The 20715-nt window shown below is 42.2% G+C and overlaps 2 protein-coding genes across 8 annotated transcripts in view; one reads left to right on the top strand and one right to left on the bottom strand.

The window, feature by feature from the left end:
• Positions 1-20715, top strand: part of LOC134222299 (stAR-related lipid transfer protein 13) — a 433861-nt gene that overhangs the window by 297131 nt on the left and 116015 nt on the right. The window lies entirely within an intron of this gene.
• Positions 576-20506, bottom strand: LOC134208142 (uncharacterized). The gene is made up of 2 exons (XM_062684210.1): positions 20183-20506; positions 576-1474 (listed from the first exon to the last, which is right to left on the bottom strand). Exons 1-2 carry the CDS (start codon positions 20401-20403, stop codon positions 769-771), a joined length of 927 nt encoding a protein of 308 aa, XP_062540194.1. The 5' UTR covers positions 20404-20506; the 3' UTR covers positions 576-768.

The raw sequence follows: 20715 nt of genomic DNA, 5'->3' as shown, positions 1-20715 counted from the left end.
TGATTGGGGTACTTACCGAGCAGAAAATCAACCCGAAAACAGATACAAAACGCTTTTAGGTGAATTTTCACAAGCGCGAACGATTTGGCGGACGGACCCCGAAATGCCCCATCATCGCTCCGTTGTAGGTGCCGGAGGGCATGTAGCTCTAGCTTTGACTGCCAGCGTCAAACGAGGGAACGACCATTCAAGGTTGCCATCTATTAACCTAGACATCGAACGGTGCCGCGACGCAGCCGAAATCTGCCCGCTTTGGGCGTGCGCCGCGTTGAGAGGTGAGCGAGCCGCACTGCACTCGGTCAGCCCGTCGGCGAAAGCTAGTTTTCGTGGAGTCAAATTAACAACTTTCTTCAATAGGACAAAATTCGGCCACTCGAGCGGTCACGGTTGAATGATTTGTGAAAAATTTGAATTGATCCATCGGCATCGCTATCTGTACTCGCAGCAGAGAAGGGTAGAATCGAAGCGCAAACACGCCGTTTGCTGCCGGCTGCTAATAACAACATTACATGGACTGGACCGCAGCACGCACGATCCGATAGAGAAATGGAGAAATTCACCACCGGAGTGGTCCATTAGCATTTTTCGATTTTATTTCAATCCCCTAAATATCTCTTCTATGAATATTTTATCATCTTCCACTAGGTGAAAAAAAAACTTATTTCTTCACAACAAGCTGGTTAATAAATTCATGAAACGCGTCAGTCCCCCTTTTAATGGCCTTTGGTTTCGGTTTTGAGGATTTTCTGTCTTTACGTGATAATCTTGTTAGATTGATAGCGATCGATCGATTGACTGCCGGTCGGCTTCGGAACTGCTACAGTCGTCGGCGGCCACCACATATTCCCACGGACCCAGCCCGTTATCGTTCAGCAGACTCCACGCGACCGGATTCCGCCTGCCACGCGACGAGAAGAACGTGTCCTGGTTTTGGGCAAGGTTTTCCAAGATGTTCTTTTTGCCGCGGGTTGGGTAGAACAGCTCTTCCCCCGAGTCCACATCGGCGCTGCCAATATTTTGAATGGCGTTCATGACGTTTTTCTTGCTGAAAACTGGTTGAAACTCGTTGACGATTTTGCCACTGCCGACGGCCGGGAACAAATCCAAAAGCTCCTTCTTTCCCCTGTTTGGTATAAACAGCTCATCCGAATTCAAAATATCATCGAATTTGATCTTTTTGGAGATCCCGTTGCCGACTCGTTTCTTGCCGCGGTTCGGTACGAAGTAATCGCGCCCGTCGAGCATCTGTCGGATGGAGAGTTCGCGTTTCTTCAGGGCGGTGGCGGTGTTCGAGGTGGGGTCCGATTTGCGACCGCGCTGCGGAATGAAGGCAATTCCCGCGGTCGACGGTCGCCTGACTACGACGTAGTTCGGTTCCTCAACGTAGAAGGGTAGCCGTGGTGGTATGCGGATGTGCTGTGGCTGCATGTCCAGCTGAAGCGATTCCACCGCATTGGGATGAGTCAGTGTTTCTCTGTGCGAGGGGGAAAACACAAATGATTGGAGGTGTTAGTCACATGTTGTCAGAATGGATTTCTTGATGTGGAACAGTTGGTGATGTGGTGAATGAAAGCTTTCACTTTGATATCTTTATTTACATTTACTTATTTTCATGTAGAACATTTCAAATTATCTACAGAACGAGCTTGTTTTGCATCGATGTTCTAAAAAAAGAATCAAGAAAATATTAAACCATTTAAAATTATCACATTGTCTTTTTTCTTATCAACACTGAAAATCAACAAAGAATTTGAAGGATTTAACTTGTTGTTCTTAGTCCGAAATTATTCTACCTAGCGGTGATGGAGGCTTCCTCGTTAGTACAAATGCTAAATTACTGTTGAGGGAAATATCACCAACTTTCCGTCGATTTTTTTTTCAAAGCTTTCCTTTAACATCTAATCTTAAAAACAATGTAGGGGGAAAGACGGCTTTGGCAGGTTTTGTTCTATTATTGGCAGGGGGTTTTTGTCGACCGAATTTTATGAAATTTGGCCACAATATTCTTTGATATGCAAAGAATGTTTAGGCCAAATTTGAGCCTAGTCAGTCATAAAAAAAACCTTTGCCAATAATAAAACAAAACCTGCCAAAGCCGTCATTCCCCCTATGTTGAATATTTTTCAGCTTTTTAAAGCATTTTTTTAATATCCAGTTTTACACACTCAAACAAACTCAGATTTATCCGAATAGGGTAGGTGTGCCAGTTGTGGCTATAGCACCAGTTGTCGCATTGGTGCTTTATATGCCAAATGACCAATCAAATCACCGCAAACCAAGTTCATATCGTTAAAGCATATTCATAAGATACGATAACACCTTTGATTTTCTCCAAAACAAGCAAAGCATAATTGTAAAAAATGATTTTGCTTAATTTTTGACGTCCTTTGCACCAGTTGTCACACTAGTGGTCCCAATTTGGCCAATCCCATAAGAAAACAATGAGATTTGTCAAATAAGGAACCAGAATGAGGAATAGTGCCACAACTGGTGCATGCGTTCCTATTATGGATTAATCAATTTTGAGGATAATAACAAATTTTATTGTGGTTTTCACAGCTGTTCTAAGGAGCAGGAAGTAAAGCCTTTCGCTTGATATATAAAGTCCACCCACATGCCGTTTACTTATTTAAAAAAAATAGTTGTTCTTAAGTATGGCGACAATTGGTACACCCACCCTAGTTGAATGACCCATGAACAGAAAACATTTTTTTTGTTGAATATCTTGGCTGTGCATATGCACAGCGCATGTTTCGAAATAGTCAAATTGATATGAAATTTGCGAAAAAGAATCCTCGTGTCTTGGAGGGCCTCGACTCGAACCCTCAACCTCCTACTCTCTAGATAGGTGTGATAACCCCTACACAGCAAGACCACTTGAAGGTCACGTTTGCGGAAAAGCCATTAGAATCCGAGTACCAACCTCCACCGTGGTTAGCTCTTTTTTGCAAATTGAATATCTTTCGGATGCTTTATTTGTTCAATCTTCACAGCACAGCAGAGTGTGATTGATTCGCACTCTATACAAATCCGCCCAGCCCGTTGTTGAAGGCATAGAGTCAGAGTGTGATGCTCTTCGAATAATAAACAATGTGCACTCGCTTGACTGTGGATATACAACAGTAAAGCACATGTGAAGATTGGACAAATCAAGCATCCGAAAGGACTCCAAAGAGTGGAACAATAACGGATTTTTGAGAACCACCAGAAAGATGGAAAGGTGAAACAAATACACCTTTGCAAATGTCCGGCCGACAATGTCCATGTTATCCGCGAAACAAATAAATTGACTGGATCTGTTGAAAATCATGCCCCGGCTGTTACACCCGGCTCTCCGCATGACACCTTCAAGCGCAATGTTGAACAACAGGCACGAAAGTCCATCACCTTGTCTTAGTCCCCGGCGCGATTCGAACGAACTGGAGTGTTCGCCCGAAATCTTCACACAGTTTTGCACACCATCCACCGTTGCTTTGATCAGTCTGGTAAGCTTCCCAGGGAAGCTGTTCTCGTCCATAATTTTCCATAGCTCTACGCGGTCTATACTGTCGTATGCCGCCTTGAAATCAACGAACAGATGGTGCGTTGGGACCTAGTATTCACGGCATTTTTGAAGGATTTGCCTTACAGTAAAGATCTGGTCCGTTGTCGAGCGGTCGTCAACGAAGCCGGCTTGATAACTTCCCACGAACTCGTTTACTAATGGTGACAGACGACGGAAGATGATCTGGGATATCACTTTGTAGGCGGCATTAAGGATGGTGATCGCTCGAAAGTTCTCACACTCCAGTTTGTCGCCTTTCTTGTAGATGGGGCATATAACCCCTTCCTTCCACTCCTCTGGTATCTGTTCGGTTTCCCAGATTCTGACTATCAGTTTGTGCATGCAAGTGGCCAGCTTTTCCGGGCCCATCTTGATGAGCTCAGCTCCGATACGATCCTTACCAGCTGCTTTATTGGTCTTTAGCTGTTGAATGGCATCCTTAACATCCCTCAAGGTGGGGGCTGGTTGGCTTCTATCGTCCGCTGAACTGACGTAGTCATCTCCTCCGCTGCCTTGACTTTCACTGCCTGTACTCTCAGCGCCATTCAGATGTTCCTCGTAGTGCTGCTTCCACCTTTCGATCACCACACGTTCGTCCGTCAAGATGCTCCCATCCTTATCCCGGCACATTTCGGCTCGCGGCACGAAGCCTTTGCGGGATGCGTTGAGCTTCTGGTAGAACTTGCGCGTTTCTTGAGAACGGCACAGCTGGTCCATCTCCTCACACTCCGCTTCTTCCAGGCGGCGTTTCTTCTCCTGAAAAGAGCGGGTCTGCTGTCTCCGCTTCCGTCTATAACGTTCCACGTTCTGCCGGGTACCTTGCTGCAGCGCGACCGCCTGCGCTGCGTCCTTCCCCTCCAGAATCTGTCTGCACTCTTTGTCGAACCAATCGTTCGGGCGCAGTTTAACCATCACCAGATAGTGGTCAGAGTCGATGTTAGCGCCACGATATGTCCTGACGTCGATAATGTCGGAGAAGTGCCGTCCATCAATCAGAACGTGGTCGATTTGTGATTCAGTCTGCAGTGGTGATCTCCAGGTGCACCGATACGGGAGGCTGTGTTGGAAGTAGGTGCTGCGAATGGCCATATTCTTGGAAGCGGCGAAATCAATTACTCGTAGGCCGTTTTCGTTCGTCAGCCGGTGAGCGCTGAACTTTCCAATAGTCGGTCTAAACTCCTCCTCTTGGCCAACCTGAGCGTTCAAATCTCCTATGATGATTTTGACGTCGTGGCTTGGGCAGCTGTCGTACTCACGTTCCAGCTGCGCGTAGAATGCGTCCTTATCATCATTAGTGCTTCCGGAGTGTGGGCTATGGACGTTGATTATGCTGAAGTTGAAGAACCGGCCTTTGATCCTCAACCTGCACATTCTTTCATTGATCGGCCACCACCCGATCACGAGCCTTTGCACATCGCCCATCACTATGAAAGCTGTTCCCAGCTCGTGTGTGTTGTCGCAGCTCTGGTAGATGGTATGATTGCCTCTAAACGTACGCACCATTGATCCCTTCCAACAAACCTCCTGCAGCGCTACGATGCCGAATCCACGGTCCTTGAGCACATCGGCGAGTATGCGTGTGCTCCCGATGAAGTTGAGAGATTTGCAGTTCCACGAACCGAGTTTCCAATCGCTAGTCCCTTTTCGTCGCAGTGGTCTTCGCCGATGGTTTCGGTCCGTACTCTCTTGTTGATTGTTCGTTGCTTATGATTTTTTAAAGGCTGGCTTGCAGGGCCTGACACCAAATCCCCTAAATTTCCGGAGGACCATGGTGCACAGTTTCACTTAGAGTCCCTCGCTGGCACTCGGACGATGATCAGCCGCCCCTAACATGGAGAACAGACGCTGTTGTGAGCCGATCCTGACATGAAGAACAGACGCTCAATAAGATTTGCACCTCCGGAGAGGAGCAAACCCCCCTTCCCTGTCAGCATACGATCATAGTTCCCACCGGGGTTGGTTACCCGATCTTCCCTAAGGTTGCTCGTATCCCGGCCAGCACCGCGGGGAGGTAGGGATAGGAGTTGCTGGGTAAGAGGCTAAGGACCGCGAGATGGGGTCTATTTCATTCCTTCAGGTACGCGAAGTGCCAATGGTACGCTTTACCCAGCATTTGCCGTGCCGTACCGTCGACCAATAACAGCTGAATTGATGGATGCCCCCACAAGGGGAAGAACACTAACCCCCTGAACACCAGCGAATGGCCCCCACTTCCTCCCCCTGGATTCCGTCGCGTCGTAAGGACAATGAGCCCCTTCATGCCGAGGGAGACCCACCGCTCTACACATCGGAGCAACTAGTTCCGATTTTCACCCAACTGGCAACGCGACTACGCAGGTGCAAAAGCATTTGGCATAAGGTGATTTGGCATAAAGGCCATTTGGCATAACGGATATTTGGCATAATTGTGAACAGCGTCAAAAGTGAGGGTCATTTGGCATAATTTTTTTCGGTATTCACTAAATTAGTTGCTTGACTAAGTGGTGTTGGGAAAAAACCGAAATGATGAATATAACGCCGGTTGTTAATTATATTAAAGAGACATAATCATTTCGTAGATAGCTTGCATTAGCCAAGTATAAAGCAATGATAATTGTTATCCCTCCATTAGATTCATGGTTTGCCCAGTGAAAAGCAATGTTTATTAACCAAGGCAGTTGTGGATGCGATTCTTTAATGGTAGGCGTTTGGTGGGAATATGTCAATAGTGGGAGTGATCTCTTCTTCAAAAGTAGGCACTTTCCCGGATGAAGGCAATGGTGGGTGTGATTTCTTCTTTAAAAGTAGGCCTTTGTCTTGATTAATGCAATAGTGGATGTGATCCCTTCTTTTGAAGTAGGCAATGATAAATGTGATCTGTAGCGCCGGCCCTGGTTAAGGCAATGGTGGATGCGATCCATTTTCTCAAAGTAAGCGCTCACTAGGACCAAGATAAATACACCACTAGGTATTCCAATCTGCCAAATTCACGATTCAGCCATCTTGGATTTTAGTATGGTAGAGCCAACTGGTTTGTTTTGGTTTTGCACTGAAAATTAATTTTTCACCCTCCTTCTCTTGGCAGATTGGAGCAGCTAGTTGTGTATTCATCTTGACCATGAATGTGATCTCTTCCTCGGAAGTAGTTCTGTTGTTTCATTTGTCCGTCCTTTCGAAAAATTTGTCAGTCTATCAGTTAACTTTATCAGAAGGTATCCTCGATCTACTTTATGTATGTGAAAAAATAAATCGAATAACCCTTACTCTTTCACTGCTCCAAATTATGCCAAATGTCCGTTATGCCAAATGACCCACTCTTTTGTTGCAGTTCAAAATTATTCCAAATGTCCGTTATGCCAAATGGTCTTTATGCCAAATTACCCAGACGCGGTGCAAAACATGCTTCGACCAGATCTTCAACCTGGGCATGTTCGTCATTGGAAATGGCTGCTATGATGGGTCGGGTCAATTGGAACGCTTGCTCACTTAAGAACAAAATCATTGAACTGGCTGATTTCCTCGACGAGAGAGAGATCGACGTGGCCTTCACCACGGAAACGCACATGAGCCCGAGGTGAGTGTACACTGTACATATTCCGGACTTCCGTGTGGTGAGACTCGATCGGTCCAACTCCAGGGGAGGAGGTGCTGCTATCGCACTGAGGAACAACGTCAATTATCGTCTGATGCCAAGTCTGCAGCTCAAGATCATCGGAGCCATTGGGGTAGAAGTCACTTCCGTCGGAGTAATCACCCTCATCGTGGCCTACTGCCCAACTCAAGCCAAGGAGATCGACGGCCGCCCTTCTGAGGGACATTGCAAAGCTAACGCGACGGGAAGGTCAGTACATCATTGCCGGTGACCTGAACGCAAAGCATCTAGCCTGGGGCAACAGACATGGAAATCGAAACGGTGCCATCTGAACAACGTCACTTCACGATCCTGAGTCCGGATTCCTCCACTCGGCTGAGTCGGTCCGGACTCCACGCAACGTTAGACCTGTACATATCCAACATGAACGATCACATATCACAACCGATCGTGTTCCAGGAGCTCAGCTCGGACCACTACCCGGTGGTCGGTTCGTCGATCAATCGTCACCAACTCTCCGGAAAGAACTACCATCGAGTGAGCTGGCAACGGTTGCAGCAGTGCGTTGTACCAACGTATTGGGCTGCCTGCACTCAAAACCCGTTGCAATTGCTTGGCAAAAGTAATCCAGGCTAGAATGGTGGACTTCAGAAATAGTGATTTTTCCAATAAGATCCGCGCTCTCCCAGACTGTGCTAAGCCGTTCTGGAAGTTGACAAAATTCTAAAATCCAATCTCAGCTGGCGAATTGATGGCCTATATCAAATCATCGAAAACATGAAGGGCCCAGGCTTCGACAGCATCCTGAATCTCGAACTCAAACATATGAGTGCTTCATTCTTCGAGCACCTTTCGTTGAGCTTCAATCAGTGCCTCCGTCTCAGCTACTTCCCATCGTCCTGGAAGTCAGCCAAAGTAATCCCCGTCCGCCGTGAACCGTCTCATAAAATATCTTATTACGAACTCGACCCTTGTTGGAGTCCTCGACGGAGTCAGTGGAAAGTACTACTGAACTGTCAAAAAAAATTATTTGACGAGGACCGAATTCATTCGTGGCGTCATGCTGCAGAACCTAATTGAGATTATGTCTAAACTGGCCAAAAAAGTTCATGCTACGAGAATCGAATTCATTCGTGGCGTTATGCTGCAGAATGGGGCAGTGCATAGGTTCATTATTTGACATTTGAGCGGTGCCGAAATTCATTTTGAATGAACTCGATGTATGAAATTTTTTTTAGTAAACAGCGCACCGCTCAAACGTCATTGTGTTTATTCGATGCACCTCCCCATTAGGTTCTACAGCAAGGCGTCACAAATGAATTCGGCCCTCGTCAAATAAACTTTTTTGACAGTTCAGTAGTACTTTCCTATGACTCCAACGAGGACTCCGACAACGGTCGAGTTCATGATTGGCTAGCTGCCCCTGAGTCCATCGAGAAGTACTACTAATCTGTCACCAGATTAAGGTTACATACAGTCGCTGCAGAACCTAATAGACCTACGCAGTAATCCATCAAACTCACTCACCTAATGTGTTTTGACACTTGAGCATTTCTTCGCATTTTCGAGGCATTCACTCAAACATTCATTTTGAGTTCATGGAGGACTTTGAACTTCAAATGAGATTATTTTTGATTCTTTGTAATGAAGTTTTCATAGCATTATCCCATGAATAAATATGTACAAGGTACACTGATGATCCGATTCTAACCATTTTAAATTTTGTCAGCCCCAGGTTTCGTCCACATCAGATTTTATGACAGTTTTTTTCACGGTCCAATTTTGCCAATTTTTGCACAGAATTTTATACTCAATGTTGTGTGTTGGATTTTGTCACAAACAAACCTTAATTTTTTTAGCAGAATTATGCGAACTGATGTATGTACGTGTTCCGTTTACGATTGAAATATTAAAGTCATTTAATATTGGGACGCACTGTTTATTTTACTCTAGCGGTCCTAGTGGTCGGAACTGGAATGTTTTGACAGCAGTTTGTTGTGAAGTCTCCTCTTTTTGTACTGAAAATTTCGTCGCGATTCATTTTGTTTGAAAGAAGTTATACGCGATGGAAGCAGTGAATCAAAAGTTAATTTTGGACACCGGCTTCGAAAATACGTTAACGTGGTCAGGTTAAAAAATCGCAAAATCGTTCAAATTGAATTTTGTGCAGCTTCTCGGACAAAAGTTTTATAAAGCTACTGGATGAGGTTATGTCCCGAGCAAGTTTTTGCCGATAAATTCGCAAGAAAACTAACGATCTGGCAAGGTATTTGCTGCTGCGGACAAAAATCCCAGGTTTTCGTGACAAACAAGACTATGAATTCCCAAGCAGAATTAGACACTTCGCAAAAGCGATTCTTCCGTACATAAAAGCCCACAAAGGACCTGTAAAGTTTTGGCATGATTTGGCAAGCTGTCATTACAGCAGAAAAGTGCTGCAGTGGTATCGAGATAACGGGGTGGATTTCTTCGAAAATGACGTCAATACACCCAACTGCCCTTAGTTCCGCCCAATTAAGAAATGTAGGGCTATTATAAAGCAGAAGTTGAAGGAGAGTGGAAAGGTGACTAAGGATGCGACAGAGGTGAAGAGTTGGTGGAACAAAATGGTCGCTCAGGTAATCCAAAAGAGTGTCCAAAATATGATGAGTGGTGTTCGAAGAAAAGCTCATAAAAACGAAATCTGAATAATGTTTTCACTATTTTTCCTTTAGAGATAAATAAATAACCTTCATTTTCAGTACCTAACATCAGTACCTAATATTAAATGACTCAAGCTGAATTAAATCAGTTTTTTTGCGTCCCAATATTGAATGACTCAAGCTTTAGCCACCTTCGAATACGACTTTTGAAGGAAAAATGTTGTTTTCCGGTCAGGCTCCGTTTTTTTTTAAATATACCCTGAATAAATTTTAAATAAGTTCGTTCGCTATAAGACTTAATATTTTAATATAATATTTTTGTTTCCATGAAGTTTGAGCAGCTGCATGCCCAGTTTCATTGTAATTTATGTTACGGCCCCGGCTCTCCCCCATTTTGAATTCGGCTCTGGTAAGAATTTCAGAAGGTCAATTTAAATGAATCGCCTGCTTTGAGCGTGCTTACAGCTTTTGGAAATCAGTATGGTGAAAGGCATCTAATGTTTAATATCTCGAAAATAGGCACCTTAATCGAAAAATTATTTGTTAGGCGTAGTAGCAGACACCTTTCGACATGACTGGTACCAAAGAGTTTCTCGTGAAAAGTTCCTACTGTTGAGAAAACCCGCATTGGATGTCTTTCGCCATACAAAATTTCCATATAGAATTTGAATTTATCATCCAAAAATAGTAAATTACCAATACAGAAATCAGGCTACAAGCAATAAATAAATATAAAATTTCCACAAGTAATGCAACTTTTCCATAAACAATTTAGCTCCTAATTGGGCTGGGATGAAAGTCTCTTTAATAAAGATATAAAAATAAAATTGAAAGTTTTCTACAAAGTAAAAATAAATTAGCATTTTCAGCAGCAAAAATTGCAATTATAAAAGAATTTTTCATGAAAAAAAAATCAAAATGTTCCACGGAAAAAAATACAAAATTTCCATAAAATAAATATTTTATTACAACCAAAAAATAATTCTTTTCAAAATGAAAAAAATATGAAAATTTCCATAAAAAAAGAAATAAAATTGCATTCGACGCAGAATCCTGTCCCATTATTTCCTATTGAAAATTGGCTGTTTCATGCTAATATTGATTTATTTACGGAAATTTTGCTATTTTCTCGTGAAAATTTTTGATTTCTTTATGGAAAATTCTTCTTTAATAATTGCAATTTTTGCTTTAAACGGTGCCGATTTTTTGTGGAAAATTCTTAATGATTTATAAAAAATTTGCATTAATTGTGGAAATTTTATATTTGTTTTTTGCTCACACCCTGATTTCCTTATTGACAATTTCCATTTTTTATGGAAAAATTCTTATTTTGTGGGGGGAGCTTTTATTTTAGACGGGAAACATTCTCGACATCCTGGGCAAACTTATTTTAATAACTCGGATCTGTATAGGATTTTCGGCATGAAAATGTATAAGAGCAAAGATATCGCCGACAATTCCGACGAAAAAAAATCCGTTCGTCCAGGGTCTTAGAAATGTAAAAATTTGTTGTCTTCTTCGAACTTGTTAAATTAAGCATAAACTATACAGGAAACATGGGTGATAACAAAATTATAAACTATGATGTTCTAGGATCTCCGAATTGTCCTGGAATTTGAATCAAATGGTCTACTGAATCAACCAAGGCTTCCATGATGTCGTCACCCGCGGTATCAACCCAATCATGTCTTTCATTTGCGTCTCAAATCTTGGCGTATTAGATGTTGTAAGATTTCCAAATTCTTCTTCAACGGCTCTACATTCCTACTGGAACTTGGCCTGCTTTTCAACTCAGTATTCTATTAGCATTTCCTCAGTTATTATTGAAAGCTTTTCTATGCCCGCCATTGCATGAGTATGTATCTTGTGTGGCAAGTACAATGGATACACTATGCCCAGGGTGTCGAGAAAGTTTCCAACCCAAAAACATCCTAGACCATCTCCGGATTGGCAATCCTATGCCTTTGCTCGCAAGGCTACTGGAGATTTCCAAATTGTCCTACGGTTCTTATCAAGTGGTCTACCGTATCAACCACGACTTCCATGATGTCCGAGTATAAGTATTTTGTTTGCTTATCAATTCCAGACATATGAGATGTTTTAAGATCTCCAAATTGTCCTGGAGCTTGAACCAAATTGACTATCGAATCTACCACAACTTCCATGATGTCCCCAGCCGCAATCATGCCCTCCAAGGTATCAAGCCAATCATGCCCTCCAAGTATTTATGTTTCATTTAAGTCTTAAGACCAGGCGTATGAGATGTTTTAAGATCTCCAAATTGTCCTGGAGCTTGAACCAAATGGTCTACGGAATCAACCACGTCTTCCATGATGATCTCAGTCGCGTTATCAGTCCAATCATGTTCTCTAAGTATTTGTCTTTCATTTGCGTCTCAAAACCAGCCGTTTGAGATTCTAAATGGTCTTCCGTGAGTTCAAACGGCTTTCAATATGTCCTCAACCTCAGCGGGGAGCTAATTATGTCCTCCAGGTATATATTGTTTACTGGCAGTCCGTGTCTAGCCACAGGAGATCTTTTGAGATCCCAGAAATATGATGAAAATTTGCTTTTTCTCTTCTACTGACATTTCTACTCCCACTGGGAAATTGCCGCCTCGCAGCTTAGCTTCCTCCTAGCACTTCCACAGTTTTCAACTGCAAGGTTTCTAAGCCATGTTACCATTTTTGCATTTGTATATCATGAGGTTAACACGATGATGACTTTATGCCCAGGTCGAGAAAATTTCCAACCCAAAAATTTCCTTGACTAGACCGGGAATCGAACCCAGCCACCTTCAGCATGGAGTTGCTTTGTAGCCGCGCATCTTACGCATGGCTAAAAAAAGCCCAAGTAAAAAGCTATAAAAATGAGCTGGTTGGCCAAGAAGGCCGATCGTTTAGATTGTTAGTATTATTTGCTGAACAAAAATAAGGTAAAAATGTGCAAAAAAATCGATTAGAGCTACATAGATCTAGCTCAAACACACTCAACCATCTTACGGGTAAGCATATGCGGTATTTCGAAAAATTTCGTTTCAGGTGGTTCGAAACGAAATTCCGCGGAATTTCGCGGAATTTGAGCATGGCGAAATCTGATTTCTTGATTTCGATTCGTTTCGTAAAATTACAAAAATTTCGCTAGAAAAAACTAGCTTCTAACGAAATTTAACGGAATTCCGCGGAATTTCGAAACAAATTTAAACTTAAACCATACTTTATATTATCAAAAATTTTGGCTGCGCCGTCGAACATAATCGTAAAGTTGTTTTCAAAACTTTAGGTTATACAATATTCCTATTAACGCTTACTACATAATCTCATTCTTAGTCGACAAATTCGTATGTAGTTTTCTTCTATATGAATGCGGAAACGGCGAAAACGATCATGTGGATGCTGGTCATATGACGGCAGCTAGTCCGGGAGAACGTGAAGTGAAAAAAATCTACCTCGCGTAGCAGAAATTTGTTTAACCAGTGTGCAATCGATCGTGTTGATGCCAACTAGTGTAGGAGAACGTGAAGTGATAAAACTAATGTCTGCATCGAAGAGCACAAAATTATTTAGTGCGGGATCGATCGTGTTGTAGAAGATTATTAAACGAAACACATTGATCTTGCGTTGGATTGATTTGAAACACAGTTTTCGTCTTCTTGTTTTCAAAACAACTTCGTAATACATATTTTGTCGCTTACCAAGGGGTTTCACACGAATTACCTTCTCAACTAGCCAACGATTCAGAGAGCATTCCTAATTTTCCTCTCCTAATCCTAAATCCTTAATTTTATAGCACGTGACCAGCATCATTATTGGTCATGAATTGGAAACACCGAAGCAAGTATACAATAAGAATAACTTTTTTGTATCCCAAGAATATTATTTAATTGGTGAGCTATGTATATTTGCTGTTTCTCGGCCAATCATGATTAGCAACTACGATGTGTACAGTTAATCAAGCAAATAAGCTCTTCTTTGACTATTTGCACAATATGTAAGCAGAGCCGTAGCGTGGACTGCTAGCACCCTTGGTGAAACCATGATTTGACGCCCCTCTTTTTATTATAAAAATGGGAAAATTTAACAACAATTTGACAATTTGAAATGCATCAACAGTAAAATTAGAATGTTAAGTGGTTTAAAGATGCTTTAAACATCATTCAATACTGTGAGAAGAACAAGAACTTTTGTTCCTGAAGTTCATTTGAATTGCAGAATGTCCATTTGTTTCCATTTGGTGATACTTTTTATTTTGATTATTTCACAAGTTATTTAAGCGACCTTCCAGAGCCGTGCTGGAAGTTCATTAAAAATGTTAAGGTTTTTTTTCAGAGCCTACGCACTGCTGGGTCTAGTTGGGTCAATAAAATCCAGTTCTGAAATGCGTCGGTCGATTATCGGAATCGTTGTCAGACCTATTCGCGTCAAGGAAAATCGAATTTTGGAGTGGGTCTGACGGTGTTTTGAAACCACTTCTGGACCTAACAGAGTTAATAAAACTTCACTCTGGGGTGAGATGGTTGAAGGTCAGAGTTTCTACCGGATCTAGTCGAATCAGGGAAAACCATTTTTTGGAGTGGGTTTGTTGGTGGCCGGGAGTTGCCATTGAACCTATTTGGATCAAGTGAAATGTAGTTTTGGACCACTGAACCCAGTTAGGACAAATTAAATCAAAAATAACTGTATGGTGTGTAGATTGAATGGTGGTCGAAATCGCCAACGGATCTGTTTGGATCAAGGAAAACTTAACTAAGGACTGTGTCTGTCGATAGTTTGAAGTCACTTCCTGTACATATTTGTGTTGATAAAATTCAACTATGCAGTGGGTTGTTCAATGGTTGGAATCAGTGTTGTGCTTAATCATTATCAGACGATCATGATTGCAATTTTCATGTGAAAACTTCTCACGTGAAAACAGTACGCGAGTTGTCGCCGGCGACAACTTCTCAAATTTTGTACTCAAACGATAATAAACACAGAATTTTCATTCAATCAATAATCTTCACTAATAATAGATAATTGCCAACAGTCCCGTTATATCTTCTATTTGGCGTTATAGCTTCATGCTAGTGAGGAAAACGAGTTCAAAATGTAACGGTAAATGCATCAAATCAAGATACGATTTTCAAACGATTCTTAATCGCTGGCGAGTTTTAATCACTTGAAAATTTAAAAGTAAAATCGCGGGTGAGTTTGATCATTCTCGATTTTTCGAAAATTTGATTTTTCCCAACCCTGGTTGGAATTGCCGTTCACCTCAGGACCAATATACATTTGATTATAATAAGAAGAAATGAAAAAAAAAACCAAAAAACGGGAAATTTACCTGAACTATAAATTAAACAAAAATTCATACCACTACTTCCGGATATAAGAACAAAAGGCACTTCTAAATTTTGTCAATCGGTTTATTATGAATGTAACCTTTTAAAGATGTGAAAAAGCTGAATAAATTCAAACCAATGAATTTGAGTGTGAATTGTCCTTTTTTTAGTTAATTAAGTTATTTATTTATCTCATATATTATTCATTGCAGCTAGGCGCAGCGTCTCTTGAAGATAGCTGGAGAGATATTCGATCCGCCATTGGTAGCACCGCAACCGTTGCACTTGGCACGGTGCCTCCGGATCAGAGAAACGACTGGTATGACGGCGAATGTAAGCAGTTAGTGGAAGAGAAGAATGCAGCATGGGCGAGATTGCTGCAACACCGCACGAGGGCGAACTAGACACGATACAAACGGGCGCGGAACAGACAAAACTCGATTTTCCGGAGGAAAAAGCGCCAGCAGGAAGATCGAGACCGTGAAGAGACGGAGCAACTGTACTGCGCTAATAACACACGAAAGTTCTATGAGAAGTTAAACCGTTCACGTAATGGGCATGTGCCACAGCCTGATATGTGCAAGGACATGAACGGGAACCTTCTTACCTACGAAGAACACCTGAATGACGATGTGGCAGACGAAGATGGCGGAATGGTGATGGACCTGGGAGAACGCGCGCAGGACATAATTTTACCGGCTCCGGATCTCCAGGAAATCCAGGAGGAGATTGGCCGGCTGAAGAACAACAAAGCTCCTGGGGTTGACCAACTACCAGGAGAGCTATTTAAACACGGTGGTGAGGCACTGGCTAGAGCGCTGCACTGGGTCATTACCAAGATTTGGGAGGAGGAAGTTTTGCCGCAGGAGTGGATGGAAGGTGTCGTGTCCCATCTACAAAAGGGCGATAAGCTAGATTGTAGCAACTACCGCGCAATCACATTGCTGAACGCCGCCTACAAGGTACTCTCCCAAATTTTATGCCGTCGACTAGCACCAACTGCAAGGGAGTTCGTGGGGCAGTACCAGGCGGGTTTTATGGGCGAACGCTCTACCACGGACCAGGTGTTCGCCATTTGCCAAGTACTGTAGAAATGCCATGAATACAATGTGCCCACACATCATCTATTCATCGACTTCAAAGCCGCATATGATACAATCGATCGGGACCAGCTATGGCAGCTAATGTACGAACACGGTTTTCCGGATAAACTGACACGGTTGATCAAAGCGACGATGGATCGAGTGATGTGCGTAGTTCGAGTTTCAGGGGCATTCTCGAGTCCCTTCGAAACCCGCAGAGGGTTACGGCAAGGTGATGGTCTTTCGTGTCTGCTATTCAACATCGCTTTGGAAGGGGTAATACGAACAGCAGGGATTAACACGAGTGGTACAATTTTCAATAAGTCCGTCCAGCTATTTGGCTTCGCCGACGACATTGATATTATGGCACGTAACTTTGAGAAGATGGAGGAAGCCTACATCAGACTGAAGAGGGAAGCTAAGCGGATCGGACTAGTCATCAACACGTCGAAGACAAAGTACATGATAGGAAGAGGTTCAAGAGACGACAATGTGAGCCACCCACCGCGAGTTTGCATCGGTGGTGACGAAATCGAGGTGGTAGCAGAATTTGTGTACTTGGGCTCACTGGTGACTGCCGAAAATGACACCAGCAGAGAAATTCGGAGACGCATAGTGGCTGGAAATCGTACGTACTTTGGACTCCGCAAGACGCTCCGATAGAATAGAGTTCGCCGCCGTACCAAACTGACAATCTACAAAACGCTCATTAGACCGGTAGTCCTCTACGGACACGAGACCTGGACGATGCTCGTGGAGGACCAACGCGCACTTGGAGTTTTCGAAAGGAAAGTGCTGCGTACCATCTATGGTGGGGTGCAGATGGCGGACGGTACGTGGAGGAGGCGAATGAACCACGAGTTGCATCAGCTGTTGGGAGAACCATCCATCGTTCACACCGCGAAAATCGGACGACTGCGGTGGGCCGGGCACGTAGCCAGAATGTCGGACAGTAACCCGGTGAAAATGGTTCTCGACAACGATCCGACGGGCACAAGAAGGTGAGGTGCGCAGCGGGCAAGGTGGATCGATCAGGTGGAAGATGAATCCTTTTGAATTGCGAAAGCTTCATAAAAATGTCCACTTCGTTGTAGCCCTCGTTGTGAGTCTGGCATAAACGAGAAAGAGGTGCAGCTTTTCCCAGGTTTGTCCTTGATCTAGGGATGTAGAAATGATCCAACTGACGTAGACCATGCGTGGGAAACCAAAACTGGAGGTCACTAGTAATGCTGCAGTGAATAGAACCATGTACAAGTCGATGAAGCATAGACATATCAAGGACGCGCCGACGATCAGTTAATGATGTGATCTGCATGCGACTTCTTCTTCTCTGATGTGGTTCATAAGGGTAATAGAATTTTCTATACAAAAAACTCTTGAATGTATGCTGCACTGCTTCAATAAGTTCTACATTTCACGAATAGTCACTGCTATCAAACATTATGGCTCTGGAAATCCCTCGGTGGCCCTAATATGTAATAGCTAAAATTTTAAATAATCCGATTCACACAATGTTGATTATCAAAATCCATGATTGTCAAATAACTTGTTAAATATTATATTTTTGTTTTTCTCTTTTCTACTGACCTCTTGTAACCGGTTTCGAAAGTCCTTGAGAAATCGGATTAGCAGTCAAAACTAAAACAAATCCATATAACATGTTGATGTGGAAAAAAGGCAATATTTTTGGCTTGCTCTAGACTATTTCACATATCTCTCATTTGTCATAAGACATATCTCTACCATTGTACCAACCCTAAACTAAATAAATTCGCCTTTTGCTTATAGCGTAATCCTTAATTTCGGCGCACCCTAAAGACTGGCGCCTTGGCGGAGGCCAACCTGGCCAACCGCACGCTACGGCGCTGTATGTAAGGAACATTGCAGATTTGTGGGCATTTCTTGATCTTCGCATGGAATTTGCAAAAATAAAATCCAGAACGGGTTGAAAGATCATTAACATTGCTGGCAGCTCTTTACTCAAGATTGATACTGACTAAAGACACTATAAACTATATAGTGTCTTTAATACTGACCATAACAGCTGTTCTCATATGTCAAGGACACACAGACAATAGAAATCACGTTAATAAAGATTAAAAAAAAAGAACACAGACAATAGCTCAGTTTGTCGAGCTGATTGTATATAAGACTATGGGTCTGTTAAATTCAATCGGAAATACATATCTTCGTACATTTTAGAAAGGTGCACAGGATTCTTCTAGTGAGCAAATGTATGCTATATATGTAGACGAAGAATAAGAAGGAATACATTTTGGCTGATACGCTCTTTCAAATGTTGGTCTAGTAATATCAATTCTCTATCTGCGTATACGCCTGGCAGATGTGGATACATAATTGAGTATCCTACTAAATAAAAAATAAATCTAAGCATTCATTTTCTAATTTTGACTAATGAATTTCTTTGGAAGCGGCACAAATGCTGGGGTATTGTCTTATTGCCAATGGTATATGCGGCGAGAATGTGGCGATTTATCACAGATTGCCTTTTCTGTTATTGTAACTCTTTTGGTCGCAAAACAGTTATGCGACTTCGAAAAAGTGAAATCAGAATTGCGTACATAATGTAAAAACAATTTAATAAAAATTCCGCGGAAAAAAAATTAAAATTTCGTTTCGTTTCGAAAAATTTCGAATTAAATGAACCTTGATTTCGTATCGTTTCGAAGTATCGAAAGAAATCTTTATTTCGTTTCGTTTCTATCCGAATCAACATAGACATTTTAAATTTCGTTTCGTTTCGTTTCGTTAGGAAAAAGTGTGTTATCGCATACCCTTACTTACGGGTACCGTAAAGTGATCGCACTCAAACCGGAGACATTAAAAAGTCATACGCATAACGGTTTTTCGAACGCGGGTCAGGTGCTGATTAGAATCGATTAGGCTTTTTTCGTCAGCCTTTAACAGCGATCCATGCTTCAATGAACAAGCATTTGTGAAAAAATGTATAATTTCTAAATTGAAACTAACCATTTGATGTTTCACTGGAATCATTTTTCGAGCTGGTTTGTAGCACGTTGATAACCTCACGCACGCGTCAAAGCATTGAGCTTATAAACCGACTATGGAACGGCACGCACATCTCTCATGAAGAACTTTCATTGAGTTACCCGAGCAAAAGCGGCGTTCTCGATAACAGAAGTTGGTATGAACTAAATGTGCCTTAGTTGGTAAAATACCATAAAATAATACCAAAAATAATATGCAAAATACTTCAGCCATAACATGCTTAGGTATTCTAATAATAAACGAAAAATAATTTGCTATGCATTTGGTATTGTAAAAACAGAGTATGTTGTGCCAGAAGTTTTTTGCATATTACTTTTGGTATTATTTCTTTGGTATTTTAACTCTTACGCACACCAAGTTCATAGCAGAGTAAGGTATCAATAACAGAATTAAGTATTATTGAGTTATTTTCTCTTGCTCGGGTATGCTCATATTACATTGGAATACATGAAGCTAAAAAATCTTTATCGCTCACAAATCACTGTTATTCGATTGTATTCATTTGATGTGACTGTTATTGTGACTGCAATAAATACATTTGTGATAGATGGATTTTGCCGGAAATGATCGTAGTGTTGCACATTTTTCTAACAAAATTCAAACTTGCGGCACCATATAAAGGATCATACAACTTAGTTAGTTCTACGAAGAATTTATGTCGCGTGGAAAACGAAAGCATTCCCTTATCAAGGCCAGTTTACTTGGCTTCAGGATGTCAGCTTCAATACAAAACGACGTTGCATTTTGACCGTTCACCATAGAACGACGCGGCAAGTTCCTCGCTTAGTTATATCCATACTTGCAATTTAGTCTGTCCAAAGAAAATTGAAACACAGAGGGATGTATCTAACTTCAAGTTACCAGAGAAAAACAATTTGCTCACTAGTTTCAATATAAAACAACTGTCTGAACGCCATCTCGCGTTCTTATATTTACTTAGAACAAATAAACTCAGATGTTGTTTGCCCAACTTAAAAATATTAGTCCCCTCACCTCTTCTCATGCTGATGTTCGTTTGCTCCTGCCAGATCACTGGGAACATACTCAGGAACTTGTTCTGCACTTTTTGTTCCGACTGGTTTCACTGTGTCCTGGTAATTTTTGGGCGCAGCCGAGTGTTTGTCGCGGGGAGTTTCAAACGGAAACGCTTCAACAGCGAACAGTGCCACCAAGCTGGACAACACGCAAACCCCAAGCGATATAATAGGCTTCATATTCCTGTTGCCACTAGTTGAGAATGTCTCAACAAACTTAACCTCAAACTTATCCTAGAAAGCTCGATTCTTGCTCAACGTGAGCATCTTTTTCGTACTGCTGATGAAGTTGGACTACGATGCTTCCGGTCCCAACAGTTTCCTTTTAAATAGAGACAGACTGGTCCCCAAACTGCAGGATCCAATTTTCTGAACAAAACGCCAGAAAAAGGACGCAAATCACACTTGATACCATAATTACATTCCTGTATGTGGCAGTGGCCCCAGCAAAGTCCGATTTACCCACCTTTTTACAATGGGATTTGACCGGTG

The sequence above is a fragment of the Armigeres subalbatus genome, chromosome 1 (genome assembly GCF_024139115.2).
Source record: "Armigeres subalbatus isolate Guangzhou_Male chromosome 1, GZ_Asu_2, whole genome shotgun sequence".
NCBI classification, from domain to species: Eukaryota; Metazoa; Arthropoda; class Insecta; order Diptera; family Culicidae; genus Armigeres; species Armigeres subalbatus.
This window is presented reverse-complemented; position numbering and strand designations above follow the sequence as displayed.